The 27573-nt window shown below is 42.4% G+C and overlaps 1 protein-coding gene across 7 annotated transcripts in view; it reads left to right on the top strand.

Moving 5' to 3' along the window:
- The window catches only part of plecb (plectin b), a 118777-nt gene that overhangs the window by 43581 nt on the left and 47623 nt on the right, over positions 1-27573 (top strand). For 2 of the 7 annotated variants that reach the window (XM_031748185.2, XM_039619378.1), the window contains exon 1: positions 16511-19896. The exons of the other annotated variants lie outside the window; for them this stretch is intronic. In XM_031748185.2, coding sequence (XP_031604045.2) covers positions 16743-19896 — 3154 coding nt within the window. In that variant the 5' untranslated portion in view covers positions 16511-16742. Of the gene's footprint in view, positions 1-16510; positions 19897-27573 lie in introns of those variants that run through there. 7 annotated transcript variants of the gene reach the window in all.

Genomic DNA, 27573 nt, shown 5'->3' with positions numbered 1-27573 from the left:
GCCCACCTGGTTGAGTGAGGTGTTGAGATCAACTGATTTGACACGATTGCTAACGGAGCTTGGCTCCTTGGCCTGCCAGAACCAATGCTATCCTCAATTCATTTTCTATGGTTTTCAGCATGCTGTTTCTTACATGGGTGCATTGTAGCCAGTGCAGTTACCTGCTGAAATGCTAGAGCTGAATTAGTGAGTTACTCATGTCACTGGACTTTACCTGTTGTACAGTAAGTGATGCACTAACACTTGCTAACCTCTGATCTTGTAACAGAGCGCTGAAGATGTATTAAGCTTTTAGAGTGTAATAAATGGATGCTGACTGTGGCCGTGTGCTCCTGCGGAGATTTACTGCCTTGTCCTCGCTAGCAGCTCCCTAATATGCTACTTTACGTCCCTGTTTCAGCAGCCCGAGCAGTATTTTACCCTCCATGTGTGCAGTGTGCTGAGTGTGATGCTGCCGTGCTGCTGACTCTCAGTCGACAACCCACAAAGGAGGGATTTTTCTTGCACTCAAAGGCCTTTTTACTGTCATAGTCTCAGGGATTACGGGCTAAAAACGTTCCCACTGAGCCTCCATCAGGCCGCAGCATGATTCAAAGACCTCCCACAGAGTGTGAAGAAGTGGTGCACTATGTTGGTGCTTCTGAGTGTTTGGCAGGAGAAGGTTTGCCTGTCTGGCAGTGAGCAGTTTTTCCAGCACTGGAGAACAGTAAAAGCCCAAGGCAGGTTTCTTCGGTCGTATTCACTGGTGGAAATGTGTGTTGGTGTGTTGTTTTTAGGCAGGGGTTGGTAGTAACCACTATCAACTGGCGTGCAATGGAGTATTATTGCAGTACGAAGAGAAGCTACAGTAAGGGCCCTCAAGGGTTTACATCACTGCATTATCTCACTGAAACTGGCAAAATAGTTGTTTTACCTGTGCGCACTACATGATTTGTTTGGCAAAATAAGCTTAAAGTTTCAGTCAGTGTCTTTGCGGGTTGTTTTAGTTGCCATAGTTAGATTTATTTAGTCAGTGAAAGCATCATGGGAATTTCCCCAAAGTTGGATGATGTCATTGATGCTTCTGTCACTGATCAGATCATTAGGCTTTCTTTAACCTGAAGTAATGAGGAAGACCTTGTGACAAACTGTCCAGCTGCAGTATGCAACACATGCAGTCCAGCTTTCTCGTTGTATTTGTTAGCAGATGAAGCTTGCTTAGTAACAAACACGTGATTTAGACTCTCTGTCTCTTTGAAAAGAGTTATTTTGGCCTTTATGATACAGTAGTATCTAGACTAGAGGTAGAAGCGAGCCTAGGGCGATGATGTAGAAAACTCCGGTCCTGCACTCGTCGAGCTGACCTGCAGGGGTGTTCAGTTTTTATTAGCACATAATAGCAGTGCAGTCAGACAGCTTATACTTAAAATGATGTATTACAGCAATAAAATATAGTTAGAACTTGGAGTCTAGGCACCAAACTCATCACTCACTTCAAATACGTCACATATAGAAAATGGGGAGTGATGAGTAAATATCTCCCTGGAGCTTACAGATAGAGCATGGGGCAGGGGAGGCTTAGAAACATAGGCCAGCAGTCCTGGGATGCACTGACATGTCTTAGGCAGAGATGGGAAAGTTTGCAGCTTAAATAGGCGGTGTGTTTGACACATGATGTTAGGCCTGATTACCATTTGAACCAGCTTGCAGCCTTTGCTGTATTTACAATAACACTTATGATCAAGGCAGTGACGTAGCATGAAAAAATGCTGTGAGTCAAGAGAATCTCTGAACTTTGACCTAGTGCTCTTACTTTGCTTAAACTGGAGTGGTCTTGTTTTATTAAATTTCTAGTTTAATTTCCTGCCTTATTAAACTTTATCACAGATACTTCTGTGCTCTTATATCTTAGTAATAATGTTCTTGGTAGAACTGAGCATGGATGGCCCATCTACCAGAGGTGGACCACCAAATGTTCAAACAGGAAGAGTGAAATTATTTGACGACATATTGTTCAAAGTCAGATTGTGCTTCCCTGTTGAAGTGTCCCTGAGAACAGAAAGTAAGATCTGGGATGATAATAAATTATCTGCTTTAATCTGTCAATTTGTTTGTACAATAAAAGGGTACAGGATTCACCGGGCAGCAGCTAATGCAATATTTTGGTAAACAGAGTGAAATTAAAGCCACAGGTCTGGCCTTCAGCAACATCTTGACTGTTTAAATTACAATTTACTGTGGTGGTATAGTCCTCCAGCTCTTCTGAGTGGAAAGCGAGGCATTCCCAAGCCATCTGAGAGACATAATTTCACTAGGGTGTCCTGGGTCTGTACCCCAGGCTTCTTTCAAGCGGGACATGCTTGAAACGCCTCACTAAGGAGGCACCAAAGAGACCTACAATATTTTTCCTGAATATTTCTGTGCAGTTTCTTGTCAGCAGACTGTCCATGCAGGAAATGTGACCAGAGGTTACTCCAGAGGAAAGTCTGCCTGCTCTTGCAGGATGCTTTCCTCTCATATCCTGTTGTTCTGTTGTCTTTGAATTTAGTTTCCTTCACTTTTGGTTTGCGACTTCCTGTAAATGGATTTCCTGCTATAAAAAATAATCGAAAAATTTGTATCATGCACATCAATGGCACAAATATGCCAAAAAATAGTGGTTCGGTCACACCTTCCGTGTTACAGCAAACCTTTGTGTTTTTAACAGGTAAATTATCAACTTTGTAATATTTCTGTGAAAATCTTTGATGGGTGCAGTTTACTGTTTTCTAATTTATGTATTAAGCAATTAAAAGAGACATTAATTCAGATAAAGTAATATTTTTAATCAAGTTTTTTCAACTGAAAAATGTCTATTTTCAAAAAAAGTACATCAAATGACACAACCTTTTTTAATCTCCTCTTGATTGCATGTCTCAGTAACGTCTCGTTTCTTAGAATGTAATTCCTGAAGATAAAGCCATAAACCAAGTACAAAACGTGAATCCATAATATCTTAAAATTTGCCATTAAAACTTTACTGCCCTTACCATTAACACAGTCATTTTTCACATCATGTCAAGCATTTACTGCAAATATTCGCCATAAACAGTTACGGTCAGCTGCTGGAAACCATGCCATAAGTTAGACAGGTCCAATTTTAGAGCGGGTTAGTTCTCGGCTCATCGGTGTCAGAGGCTGATGATTTAACGACCTTGTGGTTCCCCATGAGAAACACTAGCAGGGTGACAAGTTGGTAGTCGGTACTTGTGTGTTACGGTTATAGACTGGAAACTATAGTGGTGCTGCTGAAGAGAAGGTCCTACTCAGTAGCAGGGCGATGTGGGTGGTAAAGGTTGGGTGGGGGCAGAGTGGCGTGACATCAGAATAAAGGACAACTGTAGAGCTCGAGCCTTTGATCTGTCCTGTCCCTAAGGGCTGGAATATTTTCAAGCCAAGAGCGTTGGCCTGTATTTACTGTGAAATTTTAAACTTCACTGTATAACTTTGATGAATACAAAGGCAGAAAAGTTCTCTGGTTATTTATTTAAAGTACAGAAAATACTAAAAAATAAAAGTTCAGTATAAAAGGTAGAAAAATAATAATTTGCATGGTATTATTACTCTTATTATTGCATAAACATGTGGACATGGTTTGACTGTTGTAGCTGCTTGATGTTTTGCCAGGTAATGCAGTCTGTATCGTGTTTCATAAGCTGAATGGTGTACGAGTGCTTTGGATGTGCAGATTACGATCATTATAGGATCCCAGTTTGGATGAGTCCTAATAACATTTGCCTTTGTCCTCTCTCTCTCTCTCCAGTAGATGGTGCTATTGCCCAGTAAACTTGAATTAGCCGCTCATTCACAGTGAATGCTTTTTTAGTAATTCTCTGAATCGGAATGGATGGGCTCAAGATGTTCTCTTTCTTTTGTGCAAAAAAGAAAGAAGGAACTCGCTTGCATAACAGTTGAAGCATGAGGATATAATTCAGCTCTTTGTCAGGCCGACTCTTGAAACAGAATGTTCCCGCATGTGGGATTGGTTAGTTTGAAGTCTTTGCAAGTGTCAGAGCACACGTTTACTTTTGGCATGCGCTGCTAATGCAGTCCACATGACAAACCAATTCTTCTCCATCGTCTTTTTAACTGTCCTGTTTAAAGTTTGCCTTGTGTGTTTATTAGTGAGTCCAAATAAACTCGACTTTTCTATCCTATATCATGTGTTTACACATTTAACACTGCTGTCTGTTTCTCTTTGTTTTTCAGGTGAGTCCCCTCTTCTCTTCTGTCTTCTGTCGTGCTGACTGATGACGGTCCAGAACACCTGGAGCTATGAACCAATAAGTACTCTGATTACATCAATGCAGTTGTAGTATTAGAGTGGAATAAAACACAGGAAATGCGTGCAGCTTGATATTGTAAGAACTATTTTCTGCTGACACATGAATAAAAGCTTCATGTTTTGTTGACTTAGTACAGAGTTGGAGTGCAGTTGGATACACACTTATCATGTGCTTATATTACTAGTTTAGTGGTGTATTAAACTTTTACTCTTATTTTATGACAGATAATATGTTATCTTGAATCTTGAATCATCACTCGATGAATCACGAGGGTGGGGTCATTTCCTCTAAAGTACATTTGCAATGTTTAGCACAAGGTATGAGAAATCCATACAGGGGTTGTAACACCTGGGTGTGACCTGTTCACAAGAAGGCCACCTCATCACATTGCTTCATTCTGTTTAGTAGCAGTTCAAAGTGTTCCATGGAAAGGATGAGCTGTGTGTGAGGTATATTGAAAGCCCACCGCCTGCTTCGGTGTTTCACGCGATCTGTAAGGAAATTTTGGAACTGCTGTGCTGCAGAGTGCTTGATAAAATCTTAACCTTCTGGTCTTGATGAAGTGAATGTGTGGATGTGCGATTGGAGGCATGGGTGGGTGCAAACAATGCTTGTTCAGTTACTCCCGACGTTACTCACAAAGCAAAAATGCCAAAAACGTGTGTGTGTGCTTGTGTGTGTGCTCAGCGAGTGTCGAGACAATAGCAAACTTGTGCTTCCACACTTCTTTCTGGTGATGTTTGGTAAGGGATCTCATTGTATTAGTAGAGATATGGCCCTCCTGTAGCTTTTCAGTGGCCTCCAGTGCACAGCGGTTCACATTTCTTTACCCGAGGGGGAGTTATTACTGTTGCCACACCTCGCATAAAGGTCCTAAGATCCTGACAAAGCCAGTTGCATGATTGTTAAAGGTGATCCAACCGGTTTGCATTTCTTTCTTATTCCAGTTTGGTTCATTTGATAGTCTAGTACGTCTCATTACCCTGCAGCATGTTCAGTTCAACAAAGCAACGTTTACAAAAGGCTTCACTTTCACCACAAGATCACACTTTAAGTGCAGCACATTGCTATTTGTGTTCAACTTGCACAAGTGGTCCCACACGTTTCTAAAAGTGCATTGATTGATTGATTAAACCACAGAAAACCCTTTAAAAGCTCATAGTGCGGTTTTGTTGCAAAGCCTGCATCGCGAGATAGGCTGCGTAAATGTTAAGCAGCTCTTACAGTTGTCAGGGGAGTAACCTGATAGGCTGTTGGCTGTAGTTACTCTGCTGTTTAGTTCCCATATGGGACATACACCCTCAAGGACAAACTATCAGGATACTTTGTTTCTTTTTGTAATTGTTACCTGTAATTGCTTCTTTGTAATCGTTTCTAAATCACAGTTCTTTCACACAGAAATGCACCAATGCTGGTAAACGAGTGCACAGTTAGAACAGCCCCTGCTCACTGGGTTTTATTATAATTTGGGGACGGGAAGCTTGCCTATTGTTTGGACTGCTGTTCTGTCTTTAAAGGCAGGAGGTTTAGTTTTAGATGTCACAATGGGAAACAGGATGCAGAACCACTCCAAGCTTACAGATGAAAAACAAGCAAGCAAAAAAACAAAAAGAAAAAGAAGAAGCCATCTCACGCAGGAGTGAAGACATGTGAATTGTGGGGTGGAGTGACTTTGCTCATGAAAAGCACGTATAGAGGAATTCTGGCTGATTACTAAAATTGGTATCAGCACTGGCAACCAATCAAATATGACCCTAGATTTTCACTCGCGGTGCATCTGTAGTTTCCAGTCTATTGTACTTTGAACTTGTGTGTCAGACAGTGACCAGCTGATATTTTATTAATCCTGCAGCTGTGCAGCGCTGGGTGTGGTGTATTATTTCTCCTGTGGTTTTGTATTATACCCTAGCCATTCTTATTGGGAACGCTGTGTGAAACAAAACAAGAACCATGGGCATAGGAGAACAATATAAAGTCATTAATTCGCATGTATTACCACACCCATAAAGTGAGGCGCCGAACCTGCACACTGAATAATTTTTAATACCGTTGCCTTTTTGCATGCACAGAGTTGGCTTTCATTCCTTGCAAGTTTTTATTGTGGCATTATAGTGTCTGGATTTGAGTTACTTCTTGTCCTCGCATTGTTGCATGCGAGGACATGTTGGATAGTTTATTACTCTGGGTAATTATACTCTACTGCCATAATACCAGACAACCAGAGCATTCCTAAGATTATGCAGTTCTTGGAAAAAAAAAGAAGAGAAAAACAAGGAAAACACTTGAACGAGCACTAAAATGTCCATCACCTGCTATGTTTTCTTTCATTTCATTTTCATTGATTGACTTCATGTCTGTTATGCTGCTGGAGCAGTGCTCTGTCTTAACCCCTCAGCACTGGAATGACAGGATTTCAGGAAGAAAAGAATTATATATTGCTTCCTGTTCCCTCCGATAACCTGAAAAAACAGTTCAGACTCTCAATAGTAATATATGTCAGGAACTGCCTTCAGAAGAAGAGCAGCCTGAATCTAAAATGCCACACTGGCCCTTAGCGCCACCTCTGCTGCGATTCTTTCCTACATTAAAGAGCCCTCTTGTGGGTACTTTGGCACACTGAAATCCAGTTTATGAAAGTCGCGGAGATAATAGTGGTAATGAGTCACCACTGTGTCTGTAAGTGGACTCTATGGCTGTGGCAGAATGGGCCTTTTCTTTGCACACGCACTAAATTTACTGCATGTCCTTCTTTTGTGAAAGAAAGACTCATGCAGTCATTTTAGTCTCTCTCTCTCTGCCCAGGGACGAAAGAATGCAACTGATTCATTCTGCCCAGATGGTGGTGGTGGTGTGGCTTGTGTGTGTGTGTGTGTGTGTGTGTGTGTGTGTGAGGGCTCATATATATGCGTGTGCATGAGGAGTCACCTGTATTGTGTTTGTCCGTGTTTTATTCTGTGAGTCAGGATGCCTGTCTAAAAATAAAGCCGAGGCTCTTCAGGTTACAATGCAAATCTGCACACTGTGACAGAGTCAGGAAGGCCAGAGCCGGGATCCTGTGACAGGTTTTGCTGTTTGATAGTTGGTTGCCCATGGCAGCAGCAGCAGCAAGTCCATGTTCGCTGGGACCTCAGCCGTGGACAGCACATGGTGTTTGCCTAACCTGTGGGCTCTGTTGCTGCAGCAACCAAAGCCTGCGTGGCCACTCCTATATGTGGTTAGCAGTCGCTGACTCATGAAGCAGATATTCATCTTTTTTTTCTCTCACTCTCTCTTTGATAAAAATGTTACGCATTGGTTGGAATGTCTTACAGATTTTCTTAGATACACCTTCTGTTTTTCGGTTGTTTTTCATATCATGAATGAGTTACAGTACAGTGGCTGTCTGTGCCTCTGATGGCACAAATAGACTTGCCCCTGCTGGCTGGCACTGCCAGTCCTGGCACTCCCTACAGCCATTTTATACCCTCACTTACCAGATTGGAGCTCCATTTTGTGAAGGGCCAGCCTTTATTCAAATACAGTTTCCAACTATTGGGTACTTACTGATGGGTGTCATGACCACAAATCATCGTCAGCATATTGTTATTTATGTAATTAGTGGTATTTTTTTTTGAATGAGCGGGCATTTAAATGTCATAAAATAAAGAAAGTAATCAGAATCAGAATCAGAAAGAAGAATGTTGAAGATAAGGACAGGGCATAAACAAAAGAAAGCAAATTAACACACGTATCAAAATCAGTAAAAAAGTATTTGGCATAGGTTCAGCTCACATTCAGGAAGAACTGGGAGCACAACACAGCACAAGCAGAAATGAAAACAAAGTATGTCTCTAAGTAGCACACACAGTTTCTCTCTTATTTCTCTGCTCTCGTTTCTTCATCTGTCTTTGCTGTTTATTAATAAAGCCAAGGAGCCCCTTCCAGCTTTTAACGCGTTGCTTTTAACGCCTTGTTATGCTACCTGACTAGCTAGCATTACCCACAATGCTCTTCAGATACGTAATTTTGTACATTTCTATTTTTTAGTATTACAGATTTTTTTGTTGTCTTGAGTGTGTGTGCTGTCATGTTTGCCTGGTTTATCCTATTAATTTTCATCTTTTTATTTTTTCTTATTTTCTTTCTTTTATTGTCTGATGTTTTTGTTATCAGGGCTAAAAAGTACATACAGCTAGCCAGTATTATGAAGTCAATCAATTTAAAGCCTACTTTTCGCACATTCACTGATACAGCAGTATTTGGAAAATTTAGCATGAAAATGCGCTACTACCCTATGACCAAGTGCTACAGCCATCTGCCACGACCAGTTGGGGGTAAGACGGGAGACATAGTGCGTGACTCGAGATTAATAATTCTTATACATACGTTCTGTTAAGCCACTTTTAATGTCTTGTTACTTATGAAAATGCAGTTGTTGAAGTTTGAAGCTAGTTAGCAAATAAAGCATTATCAGCTAATGTTAGCTGGCTTGGTTAGTATTGGTATAGACACAGATACCTGCTAACTAGTGCTGAGTAACCAACAAATTAAACAAGAATTGCTATCTCTAAAACTGGAGCCAGTGGTTGGATTGTTTCAGTACGATTTTAACCAAACAGCAAGCCGTGTTATGTCAGAGCTCCTGTTCTGTGACTTGAATTAGCAGACATCTTGGTTTATGCAAACTGTAAGTCTTAAAGGGTGATTTATGAGAAAAGTCACAGTCATCATAAACGGGGCAAATGGAGTCACATACAATGGTCACAAATTCTTCCCATTAAAAAAAAATTAAATAGTGCTGTATTGTAATAAGACAAATGTGATGTTTAATGCATCGTTGTGTGAACGTACTCCTTTACTGAAACCTTGTGTGTTCCCTTTCAGTTCAGCAGCTTCATACTTTTGCGGTGCCCTTTAGGCCCATTGGAAACATGCCAGAACTGATAAAATCGTAAACTGATGATCTCTAGTCTCTTGAAATATGTACAGCAGTTGGCTGTTTGATAGCATTTCTCCTTTGGATTGCCCGTATCTGAATTCAATTTTAAGATTAACGTGCTTCTTTATAACAATTTACAAAAGGCTTAATTGCTTGATGTCAACCAAAATATACACGAGGTGAAGTAAGAGTTGTTGTTGGGTGTATTCCGGGTGCCTTGGTGTGCCTTTTACAGACTGACTTTTAGTTCTTTGTATTCTGTCTCTGCATAGTTCTCTTGTCTATCCTTTTTCCCCTCCTTTGCACCCGTCATCTTAATGTCTGGGGCTGTAATTTGCTTGGTTTCTCGAACAAGGTATCCACTGTTCATCTCTCAACTGGCTGATAATGGAATAAAGCGTGGGCGCCTACAGATGTATGGGACGTGTTGCAGGGTATCCGGGGCAGCAGAGAGGATGTGTCCAGTTTGGCAAGACCCTCAGATTTATAGTGTAGATGTTACTCTGCATTTATGGGACAGATGAAAAGATTTCCTTGTTCCCTTTTTTTCTCACAAACACCCTCCCTGCCCTGAAAGTAGCCCTCCACTCCCATTCATTCTCTTTCTTAGCCCCATATTGTATGCCATGTTGATCTGCTGGCAGGGCAGTGGGTCTCTATGTGAAAAGAAGGGTGTAGCAGTGTGGATTTGAGTGTGTGGCAAAAGCAGCAAGGTGTTTTGTTGGAGCCGCTGAGGCTTCTCTGTATGATAGAAGCATGGAGATAGGAGATCCTCTTGGAGATCGGTTCTGGCTGAGCCCAAAAAAAGGTAAGTGTTTATAATAAGTGCTTGAAGCTGAGGTTTGAGGCATTGGTTAGCATTAGGCTTATGTCATAAAGAGGTGTGGCTAAGTAGGGAAGACATCTTTTGTCGTATCTTGGAATCTGAGCAGATAAATTGGAAGTGCCCACCCGGTTTGTGCAGCAACATTTAAACCTTTCTAGCTTCTAAATGGCGTAATACATCCTCTCCGTGCTGAGTCTGATCCCTGGCTGCTGTTTAGCTGAGCTGGCATACGCCTCTCACAAGAGAGAGAACAAGAGAGCCGAGAGCTGGTTCAAATTTTCTGTCCAGATCTCACGGCTGGAACTTGTTTACAGCACAAAGCATTTTTTGTAATTGCTGGCTGTTTGCAGAATTTAACACCAAAGACTGATGTGGATTACAATTTTTTTTACATGAGACAGTCACAAAACATGCTCTACTTTTAGTGCAAATTTTATTGTTGTCGATTGAAAATCTAAAAGTGACGAATATGTCCTCTTCATCAGTCGTAGGGAATAGCACTGTCTGCCAGATTGCTGCTTTTCTGCTTTCAGTCGACTCTCTTACCCCGTCATTGGCGGGCTGCTGTCCAAATCTGAGAGACTGCCAGGGACATTGTAAGGTTGGGCGAATTAGGAACCCTCCACTAAGACGTGACAAAAAGCTTGTTAGAGTGAGAGTAAGGGGGGATGAACGGGACTTGGCAAAACTTTTTTGGGTGCCCCTGCTCTTTTTTGGCTGGTGAGGCGGGCGACAGGAGACATAATCTGTGACTTAATTTCTTTCCACTCTGGAAAAGGAAAAGTCAGTGTGATCCGAGACTGGTGGAGCCTAAGACCCAAGCAATGCTTGTCATTTTTCTTACCTCAGACACTCATCACTTTATAGATTTTTCCATGTGCATTTTCGTGTATGTTGGCAAAACAGAAGCCAAAACTTTCCTTACTACGCTCTCACAGTAGTCTGTTTTTTTTAAACTTGTGACGTCTCTACAGGTTTTATTGGTCAAGCTTTTCTCAAGAATTTCTCTTTGTTTTATTAGTTACTCATGCCATAATTAAAAAAAGGTTGTCTTGCTACACGGTTGCTTTTAACAACCCCTAACAGAACACTAGAGATATTTATAAGTCAAGAAAAGTTTGGATTGGCAGAGCAACAAGCAGCAGGCCCCATAGTGCCTTGATTTATTTCAGAACTTTGTCTATTGTTCTCAGTGCAACAAAGCAAACATTTTTCCTCCTTCAACTTTGATTTCCCCCCTTTTTTTAGTTCAGCTTATCCAAGAACAGTTGATTATTTATTTTTGCAGCAGAGTAGGGAATGCCAAAGACACCTCTCTCCTTCCATGCTCACCAAACTCTAAGACAAAGTGCTTCTTTGTATGTAGCAGTTCTGCGGTTTACTGACTTTTGTGGCTTTGTGTTTGCTTGTTCTGTTTACAATATAAAGAGTTTGGGGTTTTTCTTTTAGCCACCCCTCCAACTATAGCTGGCTTTGCACAAGAGGCGCAGTTCTCTTCAAGTCCTCAGTCTCATGCGCTCAAAGTTGCCAGCCACCCGCCATCACCTCCAGGGGTTAATCCTTCCAGCCTCTCTCTTCTTGCATTTCAAAGACTTGTTTGTCTGCCTGTTTAAGCACTAATTGTTGTTCAGGCTGACCCATACTGAAATCAGTCAAGGTGATTGCAAGGGTTATATTAGTGCTGGGTTATATTAGTGATGCGATTAAGGCTTCATATGCCAGGTTATCACAATAGGAAAGACAAATTTATATATAGATTGGTTACATACTTTATTTATAGCTTTACTTTTAGGCATATAAGTCATATATTATGAATGAATATATGAATAAATAAAAATTGGCCACTCATTGCTGAGTTGTTCAACAAAATCTTAAAATTCGGTTTGTTTTCCCCCAAACTGGAGCACAGTTATCTGAAAACGCTACGTCCAGATGAACAGAATCAACCTTTTGGGATAAGTTTAAAACGTTTATTTACTGTTATTTTGTTTTTTGTTGTTTTTTAAATCTACCATCATACAATTGTTAAAAAGGGAGTATCATAAAAATGTGAGTTTTAACGGGAGTGTTACTGAGGATTGACTCACTCTTTGAGCCAGCGAGTCTACATTAACTTCAGTTTTCAGCGCCGGATGTTTCTGTCCGACTTATACAGACCCAAATGTAGCATTCTGCATGAATACATTCTCCCAATGACGATTCTAGCACAGTGAATTTTAGCAGGTATGTGCTGAACGTTCATCATCTTATTTTAGCATGTGAGCAAGCTAATGTTTAACAGTTAGAGCTAAATACAGATTATGTCCGCAGCTCATGTTGTTGGTCGTAAAGTAAAGAATCAAACTTATTGGAATACTAGAACAAAATAAGAAACCAAATATCCAATGGATGTCTTTTTGCTGTTTTATTTCTTTTTTTCACTTCATGCATGGCAGTTCATTTAATAAATGTCTAGATAACTCAGTTAAAATTAAGTGTTTAAATGTAAATGCCTTCAGAGCCCTAAGCAAAACTCGCTGCAAGATCTAAGGCAAAGGCAAGGCATGAAAAGCATTGTGGTGATTCTGTTTAGGACAAATTCCTATTTAATAGACTGATAAGTGATAAACGTGATAAACTAGCCTGCGCCTTGGTGTCTTGGAGTATTATTAACTGGGATGGAAACCACTTGGCCAACATCCTTCTATTTAGGTGTGGAGGTGGCTCAAAAAGATAGGGCAAAATAATTCAGCTATGGCCAAGTTCATTAATTAGATTACTCTAATTACTTGGAAAGCATATAAATAAACTGGCAGCAGTCGGAAACCTCCATATAAAGTTGTTCACAACAACCTCTAACTTTAGCAGATTCCTAGGTCGGGTGTTTGGGCTCTAACATGCACCGGCTATGTCAGGGGGCACAGCTGTCTCAGACTATGGAGTCACTTGCCTAACCATACACAGCTAAGAGGCAAGCTCCTCAAATAAAAATTGGCTTACCATCTGGATAAAAATGGGCTCTCGTGCATCACAAAACAATTTGTCTTAACTACAGAGATGCAAGTCATGACTTAGGGTAGACTAAGTGCCACACTTAATGTAACTTTTTACGTTTTCAGGTGGCAGCGGAGTCAGCTCAAATGCTTCAGTGTGCTTTCATTACCAGCTTACAGTATTTTGGACTTCTGGTTTTACAGCCGGTTGTGGACTTTACCCTGAATCATAATAACGTGATAGTTTAGTCTCTGCTCACTTTCAAATATAACATTTCATATGAAACAGTATGTGTGTTGTTTATTAGGAGGATCGGTCAATTTAGTGAGTTAAGTTATCTTTCCTGCTGCAGTTAAGAAGGTATTTATAGCTTTTTTTTAACTTATTGTAATGAGCGTTCTTACATTGGTGGATAAGAAAGGCCTTGCTGACCTTTGCTTTCCCTTGAGTGGCTTGGATCTGATATGAGGATGGAGGGCACCTGTGAAGCCCTTTACATTGGGCCATGAGCCAGCCACCATCAGCTGGTGCTGACAAGTCTATTTTGGGACTGGTGGAGGCCTGAAACATAGCAGGAGGAGCAGACTCCTAACCAGGAAACTCTTCTATTTCTCTAAAGTCCTATTTCTCTGTTTCAGTCAATCACATTGTCATTCATTCTGTAGTTGATCTCCTCTTGTTCTTTTTATAGCCTGAATAAGATTAGTTCTATATTGCTATGCCATTCCCTTCTGGTAGTCTGCTTCCTATTAGAAAAATTGACAATGCCACATCAAGCCTGCAAGTAGCTTTTGCAACCAGCAACTCACTGTGAAAAGCAGAGCAGCACATCCTGGTGATACAGTGTTTCCTTTGAAGCGTGACAATCTAACATTTGGATGGCTAAAGAGGCCGGGCCTTGAGCCAGGATAAGGGTCACTGTCAGAGGCTTGAAGTTCACTGAACACTTTGTGCATAAACAGTGCATGAAATCACAGTGATATGCAACACAGAGGGCAAGGCACCCCTACACACTGATGCCAATTACCCCCGGTGAGATTGTTTTAGGGCTTGCAATTTAAATCGTAGTGGCTACAAATTATATAAAAACTGTGATTTGCAAATCATTTAATCCCTTATTAAAAACAACCCAACGACATCATATCACATGTTGAAACTGAGATTTTTTTTTAATAAGTAAGGTATGTAAGGAAGTAGTTGCTGTGAGTTTAGAAAGCAAATCCTTCCTTGATGTAGGATTTCATCTGCTCAACTACTTGGGTCCTTTTTGGTATTCTTTATTTTCATTGTATATTAGCACCTGTGTTTTTTTGCTAGACTTTTTGAATACATGCAAAATGGTTTGGCATTGCCTTGGTGAAGTAAACAAGGCCTTAGACTACAGCCTAATGTGGTTTAAATGCTCACTCACTCTGATATTTTAGGATTCTTTCATGTACATACACTTCCCTGTCAGGCAGACGTTTGTTTCGCAAGTCAGAGGAATGTCTTCCTTGTTCAATAAACCAAAAAAGTCTCTATGTTCTTCGAATGAATGCTCCTCCCTGCTTTTTGAATCACTGACTGTACACCCATCACTAAAGTTAATACCATAACATAACAAGGTATATGCTGTAGGTGGAGTACATGGCTTAAGGCTTCACCCAGTCTGAGAGAGATGTCAAAACAGACAACTGCGTAAATCCTGTGTGAAAGGAATTGTTATTAGATAGTAGATTAGTAAAGGCGTTAGTCGGGTTTATAAGAGGTCCAGCGATAGTTATGAGGGGGAGAAGTCTCCCTTATTTTAATATGTCAGTATTTTACATTTGTATATAGTGTTTAAAAAGAAACTATTATTTTGCCATGACATGTTTTTTTGCTTTCATGATTACTGATGAAAGGCTGATAATGCGATAATAACTTGTTTGATAATGATGAGATAATGATGTCTTTGCAATAGCAGTCTAATAAGTTGACACAGTGGTCCAGCTGCCTAGCCAACAGATTTATGGCCAGCTTCTCCACTGCAGCTCTGAAAGCGGATATGTGGCTTACTCAGAACTGACTTACTTCATTTGACTGTTGCCATGGTAAAAAAATGAAAAGAGTTTTCTGTCTGCGTTTGTATGTGTAATAGTGTGTGTGGTTTCAAACACCGGGGGGAATGCGTCATTTCACCTCTGCCCATTCACCACCACTATAATTTCATGAGTATATCACTGTCTGCAGCGCAGACAAACGAACGCATGCTGCTGTGCTTTAAGTGACAATTGTAAGGTCTCCTTCCAGTTCGGCTTTCGCTGAACGCTGGTCACAAGGGATCACTCTCTCTGACACTAGGAGACGAACAGGAGACAGATGTACAGGGGAGAGAAGTGATCTCGGGATAGAAAACTGATATCATGTTCCTGGGAGTGGCGAAAAGGTTAGCTATAATGCACAGTTCTTTATTTAGTTGTGCAAGATAGATTCTTCTTTCCCAGCCCTAATATTAACTGTCTGAAGTAGCAGTACAACTTTAGGCTGCTTTACAGCCTGTTGCATCACTTTAATGAGCTGCAAAGGAAACACTGATTGGCCCGTGTAGCCTTCTTTTCTTGTCGGCTTGGAGACCCCCAAAACAAACACAGATAAGAATAGAGTTAAACTTAATGTTAGTTTTGCTATTATTATATAGGCATGGGTCATATTAGATAATTAGTAACAGTTTAGTCATTTCCTTTCATGTCCTTGCAAAGTCCAGCCAGAGTACATTATTGTGATTTATGTAGTTTCTCTTGAAATGTCACCAGCCTTCATGATATATTCTAAGACTGTGTCATATGAGATGTGAGCACCATGCCCTGCGTGTATAGTAAAAGCTCTTCACTGAAACCTGATCATGAAATGTGTAAAGCTAAAGACACCTTGTACTTAATAACTTGCATGGGCAGGATCGAATGGATGCCAGCTAGTCATCTTCCTTTCTGATATCTACTCACTGAACAGAACAGCCCATTCATCGGACCGGTGTGCATCACACGCCAGACGGTGTGTGCCACCCAGTCGTAGTGTGCGTTCAGAGGTGTGTGTGTGTCTGCATGTGAGTAGGAGCCATTTGCTTTTGGTTGTGGGCGGGAGTCTTCGTAAAAGTCATAGAGTTGTAGATCACATGCTCCCTCCATAGGTGTGTTGATCCATTCATTTGACTTTGCTCGAATTTTATTTCAGTTTATTGCAGACACTTTTCCCCCCCTTCTAGCTTCCTGCTGTACTATTTACTCTAGTGAGATTTTTTTTCCATGACAGTTTTTTCCTAAGAGAAGAGAGAGAAGGTAGGAGGAGCCGGATTGAGAAGTGTGTGCCTTGCTCTCTCTCTCTCTCTCTCTCTCTCTCTCTCTCTCTCTCTCTCTCACACACACTCCCTCTCTTCCATTCTGTCATTGCCATCTCGGCCGAACGGAGACTGCTCATTCTCAGCCACCCTGAATGTAAGGGGGCATTAAACTTATTAAGAGAGGAATATTTATTTTCTTCACTACAACGAAAGGATCGACAAGAGCAAGGAGAAGAGACAGTAAGAAAAAATCATTACAAGGATTTCTTCTTCCATTTTTTTTCCCTTATTGAATTAAGCAACACGTGCCGGCCGGTCTTGGCACTTGACTCTTTCTCACAACACAGCGTGAGGTGCTCTTCTCTTTGTTTGGTATTGTGCATTTTAGTTTCACTTTGAGAGAGTTTACTGGATCAAACAACAATGGTTGCTGGAATGCTGATGCCCCTGCGTGACCTGAGGGCCATCTACGAGATCCTGTTTCGAGATGGTGTCATGGTGGCTAAGAAGGATAAGAGGCCGCAGATCAAACACCCAGAAGTACAAAGTGTAAGCAACCTACAAGTAATCCGTGCAATGGGGTCTCTTAAGTCCAGGGGCTATGTAAAGGAAACATTTGCTTGGAAACATTTCTACTGGTACCTGACCAATGATGGCATTGTTTACCTGCGTGACTACCTCCACCTGCCCACTGAAATTGTTCCTGCCACCCTGCAAAGGATTAGGAAGCCGGCCGCCACTCTGGCCATTGCTCATCGAGCTGCACGGGTCCAATCTGTAGAAGGTCCAACGTCTTACGTCCCTAAGCCGGGACGCAGGGGTGAAGCAGAAAGAAGAGAGGAACTAGCAGAGCGCCAAGGCTACCGCCATAAGATGGTGGGTTCTGGAGAAAGAGAGAATTACCCCGATAGGACCCCGAGATTCAGGGGTCGTCCACTGGCTGGAGAACCGGCCAGAGAAAAGGCGTTAAGGGAAGCGGAGGGCCAGCCTCAGGACGTTTTCAGGAAGACCACTGGCTTCAGAAGCGAAACAGCAATGATGGAGGATAACAGGGGGAAAAGAGTAACTCATCAGGAGCTTGATGTTTACAGCGAGAAGCCCATAGCATCACCACAAAAGAGGAGAGCATTGGAGGTCGAAAAAGAGAAGCCAACAAGTTCTGCTCCCGCTCAGACAGCAGCTTTGAAGCAGGATGTGTCGCAGACCGCTCTGACATCCTCCAGAACAGCCCTACCATTAGCTGTGGCTGCTGTTGCTGAGGCCACAGGTGCTGCAGCATCAAAGATTCCAGCTAAGCCCTCTGCTCCCAAAACAAACGAGGAAATGAAGACCAAGGACAGGCCTAATATCGCTGAGGAACAAACTTCTATGAAGCCTACTCAAATGATTACAAGCAAACCAGTTCTCACAATGCTTCCTGATTTCGATGCCAAAGAAGACAAAATGAAAATGGCGGTTGTGGATCCAGTTAAAGTTACAAATGTGAGTGCTACAGCAGCCAATGATCAAGTAAAGCCCCAACAAGTCACTTCAACAGGCTCTGTCAAAGAAGCGAAGCGTAAAGTAAATAAGGAATTGATTAAAGCCACAGAGGTGAAGGCCCCTCCAGTTTCAGCTGCGTCTAAAATTATAAATGATAAAGCAGAAAAAGTTACAGATGCAGCTGCCACTCAGGAGACTGCCAAAGTCAAACCTCACAGCGCCACAAACAAACCAAAGGGCTCCACTAATGAGGTTAAAGATTCTAAAACTGATGAAGTGCCCCTAGAAGTTACTACAACACAGAAATCCTCAACACTTGAAGTCAAATCCACCATTACCACAACAACTCTCGCAGCACCTTTGACCAATGCTGAAGATGCACAGCCTATCACAGCAAAAGCTGCAGAGATGACTGCAGAAGAGAAGAAAACTAATTCAAAAGCGATTCCCCCAGTCGGAAAAGAAGCCCCTAAAGGTTCCGTGCAGGAGCCCACAGTAAAAGTGCAAGATGAATCAGAGTCAACTCAGCCTCCTCAAAATGCTGTCACCACAGAGGTGCTGAAAGAAACCACACAAGCGGTCGAGGGAGGCTCAAAATCAAAAAGAAAGAAAAAGAAATCTCAAGCTGAGGCCTTGAAGAGTGTTGAGAGTGTTGAGGGATCACCTGAAAATAAGACTGAACTTAGACCAGTGGCTTCATCAGAGCCTTTAATTGTGTCTACCTGCTCAAAGGGAACAAAGAAAAATGAGGCTAAATTACATACTGATGGAGAAAAAACAGAAGATGTCCCCAAACAAATAACAGCTTATTCAGAAGAAACCTCACTGCCACTGGGACAGATTCCTGCAGCGCCCCTAGTGGAGGGACAAATAAAAGAGAAGTCTGAGGAAAGCAATGCCGGAAAGATTGCACAGGGACCATTATCCCCCAAGGGCGAGTCAAATGTTACGTCGCCCCATATGGAGCCGGTGAATCCTGAGGAAATAACTGTGACCAAAGTGGAAACAGTGACAGTGCAGAAAATGAGTGGAGTGGAGCTCATGCAAGCAAGCCCTAAATCGAAGCAGGAAAACCCTGCCCCACTGTCAGAACCTCAGAAACCCACAATTGAGGCTAAATCCCCCATGAATACAGAGAAAGCTACACAGGAACCTTTAAAGGGAAAGAAGAAGGGAAAAGGTAGAAAGCAGCCTAAAGAACCAGAGTCAGAGGTTATAAACACAAATCCTGTCCCTTTGACTGAAGCAGAAACATTGCCATCAACTGACACTAGACCCCTGCATGAAGCTGCAGTTAAAAACAGCCCTGACATGGCCTCCGGACTGACAGAAACTAATGTTTCTTTAAAGATGACTCTTGAAAGAATGTGCAGTGAGGAAGTCAGGCAGGCAGCAGCTGTGCTCTCTGAGGCCCCAGCAGACAAAAGGGAGGTGGAGCCAGCCCTGCTCTTTGCAGAAAAAATCAAGCGGGAGGCTCCAAAACCAGAAACATCCTCCAGTGTGAGCGAAGCACCCGCAGCCGGAGAATTAGCGTCAGCAGCAAGAGCGCTAACAGCAGAGCCAGCTGCAGCTCAGGCACAGGCCAGCCCACTCTTCGAGCGAGAGGAGCCTCCCAAAGTTGCACAACATTCGGCCGCTCGGGCAGCAGAGTGCAGCACAGAGGAAAGGCTCTCTGTTTCTGAGGCCTTAAAGCAGGAGGGAGAGAAGAAGAGGGACTTGGTAGAGGACACACCCTCTGCCACCGCCACGCCCGTGACCCGTCCTGACCAGCCTCACCTGCGGGACACCTGCAAGTTTGAAACATCGGACATAGACGAGGCCACCATGAAGAGGAAAATAGTAGTAGTGGAGGAGATTGTTGAGGTGAAGCAGCTCATTACTCCGGAGGCAGCTGGGCAGCAGTCACCACCTCCACCTGTGGAGAATGAGGAGGAAGGCGAGGAGCTGGACCTGGATGTTCTGGAAGAAATCGCTATAGAGCGGGCAGTCTTGGCACAGGTGGCGAGGGGCAAGGGGCGAGGAGCCTCACCAGAGGTAGACTGGGACCACTCACTGGGGGAGCCAGAGGAGAAGACATGGCCTAACTTCATTGAAGGTTTGTTTGAATGCGTGCCAGCTAACCTACTTCTTTCTGTCTTCTAGAGTCTCTGTGATGCAATCACTCTTGAGTCTAGATTCCCACCTTACTTTAAAGCATTTGAGGTTTTAGGGCGCACTGTTGGTGCTCTGCACTTATGTACCTTGAATAGCATTACCGGCATTCTGTAATTGTCTTTGACTTCCCATCCAAAGTATTATTTGGGGTGTTGTGATTACAGTTTATGGCTTAAAGTTACATGTTACAAAGCCCAGAGTCTATTTTGTGATGTGGTGCAGAGGGAGCCTCTTTTTAGGAACAGTTTCAGTGAGAGGGTGAGGAGACCTTTGAGATGTGGCTGTGATTGAATTAGCTTTGCGTTAAAAGAGATAAAGTGTCTCTGACACACCCCTGTCTCCTTGTTGTCCTCCTGCTGTCAGATTTCACAGGTTCCTGTGTTTTTTGCTGTGGTAAAAACTCAAAAAATAATTTACCTCTAATCTTTCAAGTTTTCACATGCGTCAGCAGCATTTATTATTTCTAACAAACAATTCAAAGGACAAGAAAATTTCCCACTTTTCCAGGGTGGGGAATTCTGATTGAATTGTGTAATCAATCATACTCACTGTTGTGAGTGGTAACAGTTATCTCTGGAGCTATCTGAGTGTTTGCCAGCAGGATTAGTGAGATCTGCAGCCATTCCAACTAGGTGGGGCTGTTTTGGTGAGATCCAGCCTCGCCTGTTCCCTGCAGAGCCAGAATAAGAGAGGTGTGGTCCTTTTGGGAGTATTAGTCTTTAGTAGTCTCTTTGCTCTAGTCAGGCTGTGTTCATGGCTTTGGTTTGTGTTCTAGGGTTGGTTTTTCTTTGGAGAGATATGCATTCCCTTTGCATTCCATTATGCAAAGGGCATTAACACGGGAGTTATGTGGGTAATGTCAACACAGTACTGTGTGCCATCCTCCTTTGCTGGTTTAGAGAAATAAAAGTGCCACATGATGCTGCGGTTAGCTTTTGTTGAAGTGAAACTCATATGGCTCATGTTAAATCGTGATGATGCTGAGGCACATTCATGTGACTCCAGAGTTTTGGATATGATGTGTAACATCTCATAACTTCCACAAGCAAAGCAAGTTGTTGCTCTAACAACCATATAAAATGTTATATCTCCAGAACGGTGTGCAGGACAGACTTTTTTCGGGCGTAGTCTGTTGAGGGTGTGAGCAGCATGCAGATAGTCAGAAAGTTGGAATAAGTTGCTCACAGCTCATGGGTGTGTTTGTTTGGATCCACACGTGACGGACGTTCTGGATTCAATTAGAAGCCTGGCTCCTTGATCCAGTCTGTGTTACTCATCAGGAAAATAAGTTAGATTAAAAACTTCATGACAGCTGTACACAAACACAGTCACTTATAGGGTTCATTATAAGCAGAACTCTGCTTCTCTGCAGTGCATTTTGGCATCAAGAAGAAACTTGAATTGTAGATGAAGCGCTGATCATTGCCGTGGTGAGCTATCGCAAAGATTTTAATTTGACTTTTACTCCAGAGGTCTTTCTGATGTGTGACGTTTTCACACATCAGACACAGCAGCACACTGCTGACATCTGCTGTCCATTAACAACCATATTCATCTGTCACATAGACCTAACGCTGCAACTCCACTGCAGAGCTCAGATTTCTTGTCATGTAATAAAAACACCACTTCTTTTCTTTTTTACTTTGAATTTTACCTCATATGGATTGTTAGAGCAGTGGTTTCAGGAAATACGGATTTTACTGTACTCCTAGAGTATAGTATTCTTGGTATGTTGCTTTATTAAGTGGCTGTCAGTAGACAAAGCTCACCATTGGATATTTTTGCAGTTAAGTATGCATACTTTTGTCCTCCTCTAGTTTCTGTTACAAGCTTACTTTGCATCAGTGATGCAGAAACTAGGAAACTGAATGAAATGTGACTTATGCCACAAGAATGTTGCTTTCAAAGCAGCGACTATAAGCTGGTTTGAATTTCAGAGAAACAGTTTACATCAAATGTGGGCTTCCGGAAGCCCTTAAACTAATTCTGTGTAGTAAGCACTTTTGTGTGGACTGTACATGCTGTTTAAACTCAGCGCGGACATGGCACCAGGCACAATTTGAGTAAATCACATCACAGACGTGCCACTGAGGGTCTTCCATGTTTTCATCTTTGAAATGGTGCCCGGTGCATACTTGTGTGATTGGATAAATGAACAGCTACAGTGAACTTCAACTCTGTGCCTCTCATTATGGTGGCACTTCATTTTAATGTCGTGACTCACCCCGGGCGATTTGCAAATTTTGGAGTTGATTCATGTGCGTGACCTCTCTGTTGAAAGAAAAAAAAGTGGGGAAAAAGTGAGAGACAAACTCTTGGCGTCTGTCAGCAGACTGTGTTGCAAACTGGCAACTTAATCTCCTGCTGCCGCTTGTGCCGATTGGCCCACAGTGCTGTTTTGCTCAAAACAAAGTAAATGACCTTAGCTGTTGCATGTCTTTAACTGCTGACTCCGCCTGTGAAACCCCTTCTGATATTTAGTTCAGAGTCTCAGAAGATATTGGAGTACACTTCATAAATTATGACACCTGCAGACCAAGCAGACATTTTGACAATTAAGGGATGTTGAAATGAAACCTGAGATGATTTCTTCTTGGCTTAAGTGCAATTTTAGAAAAATGATGGCACAAATATAGAACAGCAGTCACAAAAGGTGTTTATGAGACCTATTTGAAAAGTGAAACAGAATCCCCTTCCAGCAGCTGTTTGTGCGTTCAAATTGCTACTTTGAATTGCCGCATTTACATGCGCAGAGTGCTTGATATCAGATTTAATGGTATGCTATAGCAGGAGCTGGAGAGTGATGGGGGATCGGGGATCTCTTGTGGCAGTGTAATGGTTAACTCACAATAGGCCAAACTGTGGAAACAGGATTGATAACATGTGGAATATATTGAGGGTTTGGCCAACATGGTTATGACGTTAGTCATTTCCCAGGGTGCATGTTAGACCTTATTAGAGGACCTAACTAATGTGACTACAGTTGAGTGAGAGGGATGCGAGTTTGGCCTTCATTTTAAAGTTCATAAAAACCTCATTTTATTCAGTATTTTCTCACCAGCTTAGTGAGTAGAGGAGGAGCACTCTTGTTTACAAGAATGAATAGTGTGGTTGAAGAGTAAGACTAGTGGTATTTTCCCCAGGGACATAAGCTTAGAATACCTTTCAGCCATGTGTCCTGACATGATTCATGTGTGTGTAGAAAGCCTGTTGAGTTCAGGAGTTTGGGATTGCTGCGCATAAAGTTGTTGATGAAGGAATTCCCTGCAGTCCTGTCTAAATGTGCTCAATGGTTTCTCAGTACAGCTGCTTTCATTTCACTACAGAACATCCATATATAATGTCAGCATTTCACAACAGAATGCAGTCCTCACTCTGCTCTCCAGACAGGTTTGCTTTTAGCAGTGCAGAGAAGTGGAGCCAGTTGTCAGCGCTACAATTGCCCAAGCCAAATGCATATATTAGAACTTACTATATTTAGAGAATGTCGTGCATTGATATGATAATAAGGGGATGAACACTGAGGTCACCAGCCTTGCTCTCTAGAGCATCATCACTAAACTGTGTTTTACTGAACAAGATCCAGTTTAATCCATCTCGTCTACTGCCAGACTTTCCAGCCGCAGTATTTCTGCGTGTTTAAATTCAGCTTGTATTCGGTTGTATCAGTGTGTCACTCTTTCCTGTGGTTTAATTGGGATGAGTACTTTACTTACTACTTAAATGAAGCCTAAGAGAGCTCTTACATGTGACGTGTTTTCTGGGTGAGAGGTGTGACCTAAACAGTTCCCACCATCATCCTCAAAGAGAGCAGCAGGAAGGGAGAGAGAGAAAAAGAGAGGGAGGGAAGGGTGGAGGGAAGGGCTTGCATGTGGAGGGTGTCTCTAAAGGACGAGAACAGCCAAGTGTCCCGCCAGAGCGCTTCCATCAGTTTCTAAGTGTGAGCACAGTGTGATCATCTGGCTCTAGTGGATATTTATAACCCCCAGTCAGCTCCAGCCCTCTCTCTCCCCCCTGGCAGCCCTCTGAACCCCTCACCCCTGTCCCCTTCCCCAGGCTTGGTGAGTCATCCCTCCTCCCCTGCCCAAAGGAGAGCAGGCTGACGGATTCAAGCAGCAGGCACAGCCTGTCAAAATTCAAGACCAGGGAGAAACAAGGCAGTCGGGGCAAACAAACACGCGCCTCTCCTGTCCTCCTCGTTCTCCCTCTGTCCAGCTTGTTTTTTTTCTTCACCCTTGTCCTCCTCTTCTTTCCCCGTACCTTCTTTTAGATGAAGATCATACCTGGTAGGTCTAACGATTGGAGTTTCTGTGTTGTCTCTTTGTGTCTAACTGTGCTTGTCTTCCTGGCTGATGACCGTTGTTGGGATTTTGGCAAAGGCACTGGGTAAAGTCTTGTTATTGTTGCATACACACTCACTCTAGCAGGACATAGGCACACACATTCCCATCACGAACAGCTACTGCGGCATGGATTGTCTTTCATAGTTGTTCACAGTGTGACTGAGCTGTTGTCAGGAAATTCTTGGCTGCCTTCTGTATTTTCATTTATTTGATGGTATGTAAGTGAAGGAGGATGAGGGTGAGAATTTGGGAGGAGGGGGGTTGCAGTACCCCCACCCCCACCATTACCTCTTGTGACATCTGATGGATGTCAACAATCAGCAGCGGCTCATGCAGCGTGTTTAAATGTGCCCTTGTGTGTGTCAGATAGTTGTGGGTGTCACCTGGCTATTTCACATTGCTGTAAAATTAGCTCTGTGTAATTCATTTAATTTACATTTTTTTCGTCCACCCATTTAGCATTGCGCCATGTTTTGTTTTTGCAATAATTCTCTAGATCCTCTTCAGTTAAATTATATTACATTTTGAAGGAAATCCACAAAATTAAAAAGATAACTTCTGCCTGTTTTGAGTGTTTAAACAAGTCCACCTTTTCCAAAGTCTCCATATTCATGGACACCTGTTGGCATCCAGCACAATACCAACACATTTTGTGGAGAAATGTCAGCAAGTGGGAGCTAAAGTCCTGGATTTGTACTACTGTTTATATCACCATGTCACATGGTGAGTTGTTTTTTTTTAATGTCCTACCATACAACAAAACATTGACTTGTCATCATGTGCTGTTTCAGTCTTTTTTAAGTCATAAAACTTTTGAAGGATGCTGTAGTCATAACAAAATCCTTTTTCCTAATAAACAAAAAAATCCTAATGATATAATGATTATAATCACTGAAGTGATTTTTAAGTTCTGAAAACATCTTTTTTGGGGGGGTGGGGCAGAGAGACCCTGCAGTTTCAAATGTCCCTGCCACGCCTCTGCCATCCCTCCCCCTCCCAATGAAGGCCCACCTGTCACGAGGCTTGTTTCTTCATACCCTTTACGTTATCTCTGTCCAGACTAATGCTTGAAAGCCACCCATGACCCGCTCTTCCCTGGCTGCTCATTTTGGGGCACTTAGTAACCATAACTGTGGCAGGATGCAGGATATTAAAGCTCTTACACAAAAAAGCAGTGAGATACTAAAGTTTCAGGGTAAAGCAGCTGGATATCAGAAAATCTATTTGCTGCATCTCTTCTTCCTCTCTGTGTCTGACTAGAGATTATATAAATAAATGCTCATTTTGATACTTTCTGTTGCATTAGTGATACTGATCTGAAGAGGTCACATTACTAACCCTAACACTCGCTTTCGCGCAGCTTCACATTTAGCATGTTTACTGTCTGTATAGGTCATGTGGAACCTTGAAAAGGTCGTGACAGGTCAAAGGTGCCACCAGGCCATAATGTGCCAGTTTTACGCCGCCATATTTCCCAGACAGCATGGGAAGCCTGTTGCAGTTTCTTGAGACATGTAGGTCTGACCGGTCACACAACATAGATGCAAACCGGCCCTGGCTCCACCTAGCTGAACTTCCACAGAAGCTCCTTTCCTGCATGGTAGAGCAGCTGAGCAGTGTTTTGGTAATTAAGTAGCTGGTAAGGCCCCTCCCAAACCTGTTGGGCCATGTTTGCTTTCAGATCCAATATGTCTCTGTCTGTTTTTGTGTGTGGATGTATGTTCTTGCTGAAGGTTGTTCCTGTATTTCTTTAAAAAGTCCTGTAGTGGTTTAGTACACCTGCTTGATTTGAGGCGCTGCCAGTCTCCAATCCAGCCAGTAGCTTTTGAAACCCTAGCAGTGTTACAAAAGAGATGCTGCATCCATGAGTCAACACTTTGATGACTTTTTTCTTTGGTTTATCCTGGATAAATGTAGCTTTTGTGTGCACAGAACAGCCAACAGATAATACAGTCCTACACTAAATAATCTTGTTTGATCCAAAGCCTTTACACGAGTCGTTGTTGACACGATACCCCAAAAGTACTCAGTTGCTTAAATTTTAAGACTTGCTAGTGCAGGTCTGGCTATTGATCAGTCCAAACCCAGGTTTCTAAGATGTCTAAGGTGTCTCCTTAATGCACACTAGTAGTCCTGATTGTTTCCAAAGTGTCTGTAGTTTAGTTGTCATGGCTCATTGTTGTTATCATGATAAAGTTTAAAGTTAAAGAGCGTGGTATCTTGCTCTTTAACACGGGAAGTGTTAATGTTATCAGTCTAAGATAGGAGTAAAAGGAAAGCGCTTGTTGTGAAACGACTCTAAAAAGAAAACTGGCCGAGATGCTTTCGTGCATGGCATAAAGCAAATGTTAACTTCATTTCCCATGGCTAAAATGGCACATTAGGCAACACTAAAGAATGCACTGACCTACACAACACTCTACGTAAAATGTAATATTCTTCAAAGTTGACTCACTATACTAAGGACACAGAGACTAATATTTGATGCCCACTTGCTTTGACTATAGTTTCGTGTTACGTGCCCTGACATTTACTCTATGATGTCCTTTTGGATAATGTTTTATTGTCTTTGATACTGAAGCATTAATGCAGCTGCTCTTCCTGCTGATCTGTCCCCTTCGGTCTAGACCCGTCAGGGGGCTTTTTTTTTCTTAGCTGTCCTATTTTTCACTGGCACCCATTTTGCATGATGACAGCTCTGTCCTCTATCCACTCACTAGCTCCTTGGCTCGAGCTATCACTTTTACAGGAGTGAGAGCAGACGCCACACGGTCCGAGCACTTGTGATTTAGCCTCTGGTCATATGCTATTGACTTTGATGGGCTGCATGTGCAGAGATGGAAACGCTGATGCTGGCATTTTACTCCATCAATGACCAGTATGGAGAAAGATCATGAGAAGGGTGGGGGCGGGGAAAAAATGCTGTGAGTCACACACAAGGTGGCTCACTCTGCATTCTCCTCCTGAGCTTTGACCTTTCATCTGTATTTGTCTGCCCTTACACAGACTATCAAAATCAGGATGAATATATTTTATGATCCCACAGCCCCCAAATATTTGTCTCAATATTTACATTGGCTGATGGCTGTTTTGGAACCAGACTATTAATTTGCTTAAACTGCTTTGCATAAATGATCGGTTGAGAATTTTCAGGCGTAACATGTAGCGGGTTTAGCTATGGAAAGCTCTTGCTCCAGCACTCTTCTGCAGTCGCCCAGAAGGTGTCAGAGTTTTTACAGAACGCTGTGAAGTGTAACATCCTGTTTGACACGCTA

The sequence above is a fragment of the Oreochromis aureus genome, linkage group 11 (genome assembly GCF_013358895.1).
Source record: "Oreochromis aureus strain Israel breed Guangdong linkage group 11, ZZ_aureus, whole genome shotgun sequence".
Taxonomy (NCBI): domain Eukaryota; kingdom Metazoa; phylum Chordata; class Actinopteri; order Cichliformes; family Cichlidae; genus Oreochromis; species Oreochromis aureus.
This window is presented reverse-complemented; position numbering and strand designations above follow the sequence as displayed.